At 44.6% G+C, this 7572-nt stretch overlaps 1 protein-coding gene across 1 annotated transcript in view; it reads left to right on the top strand.

The window, feature by feature from the left end:
* LOC309554709 (very-long-chain 3-oxoacyl-CoA reductase-like) overlaps positions 1 to 7572 on the top strand; it is a gene marked incomplete at its 5' end in the record, with an annotated part of 154346 nt that overhangs the window by 73698 nt on the left and 73076 nt on the right. Inside the window, 2 exons of the mRNA XM_082256412.1 lie at positions 5800 to 5910; positions 6444 to 6508. Coding sequence (XP_082112538.1) covers positions 5800 to 5910; positions 6444 to 6508 — 176 coding nt within the window. The remainder of the gene's footprint in view (positions 1 to 5799; positions 5911 to 6443; positions 6509 to 7572) is intronic.

Genomic DNA, 7572 nt, shown 5'->3' with positions numbered 1-7572 from the left:
GAAGTTATTGCCCTGCTTATTTTTGTGTCATCTGCAAAAACTGAGATTGAGCTAATGATCCCGTCCTCAATGCTATTTATGAATAAATTGAACAAAATTGGTTACAGGACTGAGCCTTGGGGGACACCACTTACCACTCATGACCAGGCTGAGTATGCGTTATTTATTACCACCTTTGGACACGCCCCTTTAACCATCTATCCAAGAAGAAACCATCTATCCAAGATAGAAAGTTTTCTATCCAAGAAGAAACCTTGTGGTCTATGCCTGCAGACCTTAGTTTTTAAATTAAGTGTTTGTGGGGAACTGTATCGAATGTCTTGGCAAAATCCAGATACGCCACATCCACAGGTCTCCCCCCTATCTAACTGACCTCCTCGTAAAATGTTAACAGATTGGTTTGACAAGAACGTCCTTTTGTAAACCCGTGCTGATTACTGCTGATGATTCTGTTGAATTCTTGGATATAGTCCCTTATCATCCCTTCCAGTAATTTACATACTATTGACGTCAGGCTGACTGGCCTATAATTTTCCAGGATATGCCTCTGCCCTTTTATGAATATTGGTATCCGGTTAGCTTTCCTCCAGTCACCTGGTACAGTTCCTGTCAAAATACTATCTGCAAAGATCAGGAACAGTGGTCTAGATTTAACCTTACTGAGTACTTTGAGTACTCTCGGATGCACGCCATCCGATCCTGGTGATTTATTTGTGTTAATGTTATCAAGCCTTTCCATGATTTCACCCTCTGTTAGCCATAGCAGCATGTCCTGTGATGTACTGCTAACCATACAGTCATGGTCAGTGTACCCCTCCTTTTCCTGTGTAAAGACTGAGGAGAAGAAAGCATTTAGCACAGTTGCCTTCTCTGTGTCCTCTGGAACCATCCTCCCATCATCGTTAATTATGTGTGCAACATGCTCTGACCTTGTTTTTTTTACTGTTGATATATTTAAAGAATTTCTTAGTCCCCCCTTGGACCCTTCAGAAGTACCCCCTGGACCCATCAGAAGTACCCTCTGGATCCATCAAAGTACATGTTTGATCCATCAGAAGTACTCCCTGGACCCATCAGAAGTACATGCTTGACCCATCAGAAGTGTCTCCTGGACCCATCAGAAGTACACCCTGGAGTCATGGAAATTACATGCTGGACCAATCAGCAGTACCTCTAGGTTCATCAGAAGTAGCCCCATGGGTCCATCTAAGGTATCCCCTGGAAATATCAGACATACCCCCTGGGCTCATCTGAAGTACTCCCTGGGACACTGGCAACCCTGTTTAATGAAATTTGCATATTTTCTAAAAAAAATGTGCTAATATTTTCTGAAACTAACCAAAAGTCTAAACCATTTAATCCTAAACACTAATTGTTCTCATGGTCTGTGCTATTACCATATATTTTCTACTGAAGACAATTTACACTCCCGTTCTGTGCTGCTTAGCATATCGTTGCTGGAGGGAAAACTTTGTTCATGCAACAGATGTTATATGTAGCAGGTTTTCCAGGAATTGGGCCTGATGTGGGTCTGCCATGGTTACCGGAGACACATTCAGCCCATTTAAGCTGAATACCCAAATGTGAGATTGGAAACAATGACCATTCCGGCATCTTTGGTTTGTTTTGTTTATTTGATATTGGGGATGGGAGAAGGGAATGAGTAGGATACTCCTCTGGCTCAACTAGGTACAACTTGGGACACTCTGGAGAAAAATGCCTTTTAGCGCTGTATTGACGCCGGCTGGATGCCGACCAACGCTTGCTGGCGCTTGAAAAATACTGACTTGCTGAACTGTACTTGGACTTGACTTTTGACACTCTGTTTAGCTCAAAAGGTCCTGGACTGTACTGAAGATTGACTTCTTACACACTGGTTAACTCAAAAGTCCCGGATACAGCTCCCTCCAGTCCTTCCTGACTGAGGTAGCTTCTTGTAACTGCTTGTGCTGCTGCAACTCTCAACACTGTACACTGCATGCTGTACACCTTAACACTTCAGGGCCCAACCGCTGGTGACCCCTTTACACTTCAGGGTCCTCTTACTAGGCACCCCCTCTACACTTCAGGGTCCTTTCACTAGGCACCCCCTCTATATTTCAGGGTCCTTTCACTAGGCACCCCCTCTACACTTCATGGTCCTTCCACTAGGCACCCCCTCTATACTTCAGGGTCCTCTCACTAGGCACCCTCACTATACTTCATGGTCCTTCCACTAGGCACTAGAGGTGTACCGAACTGTTGGCCGGCGGACAGTTCCCGGCGAACTTAGCATGTTCGCGTTCGCCGCTGCGGGCGAACATATGCGATGTTCGGTCCGCCCCCCATAATACATCATTAAGGCAAACTTTGACCCTGAACTTCACAGTCAGCAGGCACATTTCCAGCCAATCAGCATACCTCCCTCCCACACCCTCCCACCTCCTATAAATAAGCAAGGGCAGCATCCATCTTAGATCATTCTGAAGCAGTGTGTGTTAGTGAGAGCAGGGAGAGCTGCTGCTGCTGCTGTTAATAGCTAGGGACAGTTGTTTGTCAGTGTTCCTGGTCTTGCTAGTCAGTGTTCTTGGTCCACTACTGCTGTAAGGACAGCATCCTGACAGCACCCCAAAAAGCCCTTCTAAGGGCTGGTATTTGTGTAATTTTTATATATATATATATATCTATATCTAGTGTCCCCAAAAGCCCTTTTAAGGGCTGGTAATTGAGTTTTTTCTTTTTATATATATATATATATATATATCTATATCTAGTGTCCCCAAAAGCCCTTTTAAGGGCTGGTAATTGAGTTTTTTCTTTATATATATATATATATATATATATATATATATATATATATATATATATATATCTATTGTACACTGCAGTTGCCTGCCCGCTGTGTGTGAGAGGCCACAGACCCACCACAGACTGTACTGTGTGCACACCACACTCATTTCGGGTGGCACAGGCACAGTACTTTGCATTTTAAAAAATATTTTTTTTTCCTCTGTCATAATTACAGTGAGTGCTGTGTCAGGTCCACAGAGTGTACTGTGCCCACTGCAGTGCCACTGCCCACCCACCACTGATATATACGGTGGCAGGCATGACTTTTTTTGGATTAGTGTCTGGGGGGGTCTAAAAAGCGTACCTGTGAAGTTTCAGCTCTGTAGCATGTCCAGAACCAGAAAAAAAAGATCATATAGGTGTAAAAGGGGTTCCCACCATCCCTGCTCTACTGAAAAATGATCTTTTTTTCTGGTTCTGGACATGCTACAGAGCTGAAACTTCACAGGTACACTTTTTAGACCCCCTAGACACTAAATCACACAAAAAAAGTTCTTAAAAATTGTCATTTTTGATAGAGAGCCAATTATTGGAAAACTTAAAAAAAAAAAAAAAAAACTTAAAAAAAAAAAAAAAAAAATCTTTGGATTTATTGTCTGGGGGGTCTAAAAAGTGTACCTGTGAAGTTTCAGCTCTGTAGCATGTCCAGAACCAGAAAAAAATAGAATTAGGGTTAGGGCTAGGGTTAGGGTTAGGGCTAGGGTTAGGGTCAGGGCTAAGGTTAGGGTTATTTTTAGTGCTTAGGGTTAGAGGGTTAGAGTTAGAGGGGTAGGGGTAGGGCTACTAACTCTAACCCTAAGTATCTCACCGTAACCCTAACCCTAGCCCCTAACACTAAACCTAACCCTAACCCTCTAACCTTAACCCTAACCCTCTAAGCCTAGCCATAAAAATAACCCTAAACCTAACCCTAGCCCTAACCCTAACCCTAACCCTAACACTAGCCCTAAGCCTAACCCTAGCCCTAACCCTAATTCGTATTTTTTTCTTGTTCTGGACATGCTACAGAGCTGAAACTTCACAGGTACACTTTTTAGACCCCCCCCCCCCCCCCAGATGCTAAATCCAAAGAAATTTTTTATTTTTATTTTTTTTTAATTTTTCCAATAATTGGCTCTCTAACAAAAAATTACAATTTTTAAGAACTTTTTTGTGTGATTCAGTGTCTGGGGGTCTAAAAAGTGTACCTGTGAAGTTTCAGCTCTGTAGCATGTCCAGAACCAGAAAAAAAATTAGGGTTAGGGCTAGGGTTAGGGTTAGGGCTAGGGTTAGGGTTATTTTTAGTGCTTAGGGTTAGACGGCTAGGGTTAGAGGGGTAGGGGTAGGGTTACTAACTCTAACCCTAAGTATCTCACCGTAACCCTAACCCTAGCCCCTAACACTAAACCTAACCCTAACCCTTAAAGCCCAGTTCCTGTCCCATTTTGGTCGGTTCTGGTCTGTTTGCGGTTGTTTGCGGTGCGTTAAACGGGGAGTTTGGTCTGTCACTGTGAAGCGGGCGTAACCCTTACACTACCTGATCGATACAACATCATACCTGATCGTATACACACACTGGATGTTTTAAAGCACGTTATTCCAAACAATTTAGGAATGTTAGGTGATTTATGCCCTTTATGGAATAAAACCCGACTCTTCGTCAACTACGTAATTTTCCATGGGAGTTTTGCCATGGATCCCCCTCCGGCATGCCACAGTCCAGGTGTTTGTCCCCTTGAAACAACTTTTCCATTACTATTGTGGCCAGAAAGAGTCCCTGTGGGTTTTAAAATTCGCCTGCCTATCAAAGTCTATGGCGGTTCGCAATGTTCGCCGGTTCGCGAACATTCGCCGATGTTCGCGTTCGCCGTTCGCGAACGGCGAATTTTATGTTCGCGACATCACTACTAGGCACCCTCTCTATACTTCAGGGTCCTCTCACTAGGCACCCCCTCTATACTTCAGGGTCCTCTCACTAGGCACCCCCTCTATGCTTCAGGGTCCTCTCACTAGGCATCCTCTCTACACTTCAGGGTCCTTTCACTAGGCACCCCCTCTATACTTCAGGGTCCTCTCACTAGGCACCCCCTCTATATTTCAGGGTCAACACTGGCACCCCCTTTACTCTTACTCTTGCTCCTGCACCGACTAGCTAGCTCCTGGATCCCTTGGACCTTCACCGGAGTGGTCCCCTCTCACTAGGCAGACCCCCAGGGGCAGTCTACAGTACTCATGAACTGGGAATGCTTTCCTGAAACTGGACCCCCCTCTGCTCCGCTGGTCCTCGGCACTCCGGATCCTCTCTGCAGCTCAGCTCAGCCCTCTGTCACCTCAGGCAAGCCAACTGGGACACCCGATCCTGCTGACCGGAGGAGAGACAGCCGTACTCTCCCCCTGGGACTTCCCACCAAAGATGCTGCGTCATGCGCTCCCTTCAAACTTATACCCACTCCCAGAATCCTCTGTGGCAGATTCTGCCTTTCTGGGGTAGATACAGGCCTGAGTGTGCCATTGGCTGGGTTTCCTCCACTGCTCAATGAGAACCCTCTCTTGGAGCACGGTGGGGAGACTCCCCAGTCTCAACAGCTACACCTGGGAGACATGACAGCCCAGCTGAAAATCATGGCCCTGCTGTAAGGCAGCCAAGGCCCACTATACTTTGCCTAGCACCTATCCTGTAGGGTGCTACATATACACAACCCTTTTCTGTACCAGTGGAGCCTGCTGTCAATCAAAGTCCTTGAAAATAGGGGATATATATTAGTGTATTCATGATGAATATGTGACAAAATTAAACTGAGCATATGGTGAAAAATGTATTTTTCGGAAACTGATGTCTACAGGTGTATTGATCAGTCTGATGTGTAGTTTTCATGGGTCTCATCTGCATACAAACTTTTATATCTTATTTTAAATATTTTTATACATTAAATTTTGCTTTGAATTGCCCAGATCTATAACTGGTTTATTTAAAGTATTCTATTTCAACAGAGACACAGAGTGGACGCAAAGCCAGGATCATCCAGGCGGATTTTACAGGAGTAGCTGAAATTTACCCAAATATTGAGGAGGGCTTGAAGGACCTGGACATTGGAATCCTAGGTAATCACATTTTATGAGAGGACTGCATATCACTAGAAGGACGGGATCAGACAGGGATGGAAGCTATAATGTGAAGATATGTGATTGGATATTATTAGGACGGGATCAGACAGAGTTGGGATCTATGATGTAGAGCTATGATTGGATAATATCTGGACAGGATCAGACAGGGTTGGGATCTATAATGTGGAGAGATGTGATCGGATGTTATCAGGACAAGATGAGACAGGGTTGAGATCTATAATGTGGAGAGATGTGACCAGATGTTATCGGGACAGGATCAGACAGGGTTGGGATCTATAATGTGGAGAGATCTGATTGGATATTCTCTGCACAGGATCAAGAAATGTGTGATATTATTTGTAGAGCTATGTGATTGGTTATGTGATCGTACCAAGGCAGGATAAGAGTGGCCTGTGATCTCTAATGTAGAAAGATGTGATTGGATACAATCAGGACAGGCTCAGACAGTACTACTGGGATCTACAAATCAGATAAAGTGTAAATTCTTTTTTTTTCTTCTTCTTTTTCAGTAAATAATGTGGGTATGGCCTACGAGGGTTCATTTGAATTTATTGATGCTGAGGACTTAAACAAGGTGAGTGCGATTCTTTATTATAGGTGTTGGCCTTTAAAGCCTTCACAATCATAATTTTGAAAATTACAAACCGTAAACAGTCTTTCTTAACCTGTTACCGACCACCCGCCGCCTTTTTACTGCAGCAGGGTGGCTCTCCTGCGTGAACCGATGTAGACCTATGTCGGTCGCGCGCTGGCTGCTAGGCAGGCCCGGACTGGGACAAAAAATAGGCCGGGGCATTTTGGACTGAGCAGCCCAGGAGGGGGGCGTGGCTGGGGCGGGGCGTTCATCGGGATGGTTGATGACAGGATTTAATGTTCCAGGATGTTTGGATTCGATTATGGTACCTTTTTTAGTTTAATCTGACAGACTGGGTCCAATTTAGATCAGAGCTGCCATATAATGCTGTTTTTTTTTTGTCTTACTTTAAATCCTGTTTTGATCACTGAGTCCTAAAAATATTATGAAGCAGCACAAGATGAGGGTTACCCTAATCAAGGGGTAGACAACCTTTTTGGCCACAGTGTGCCGAAAAATGTTTTCAAAGAAATTGGGAGTGCCAGATACATAAAAAACAACTGTCAGCTTCATATAAAGTAACTGCTGTAAACTGCTTGAATAATAGTAAGAAATCAAGTGAGCTTTGCACCTTCACAAATCACATCACCCCAATTCCTGCACCTTCACAAATCAGATCACCCCAATTCCTGCACTATCACACCTCAGATCACCCCAATTCCTGCACTATCACACCTCAGATCACCCCAATTCCTGCACTATCACACCTCAGATCACCCCAATTCCTGCACTATCACACCTCAGATCACCCCAATTCCTGCACTATCACACCTCAGATCACCCCAATTCCTGCACCTTCACACCTCAGATCACCCCAATTCCTGCACTATCACACCTCGGATCACCCCAATTCCTGCACTATCACACCTCAGATCACCCCCAATTCCTGCACTATCACACCTCAGATCACCCCAATTCCTGCACCTTCACACCTCAGATCACCCCAATTCCTGCACCTTCACACCTCAGATCACCCCAATTCCTGCACTATCACACCTCAGATC

The sequence above is a fragment of the Pelophylax lessonae genome (assembly GCF_965119305.1).
Source record: "Pelophylax lessonae genome assembly, chromosome: 4".
NCBI lineage: Eukaryota > Metazoa > Chordata > Amphibia > Anura > Ranidae > Pelophylax > Pelophylax lessonae.
Note: the sequence above shows the minus strand (reverse complement) of the source record. Positions and strands in the feature narration are given on the sequence as shown.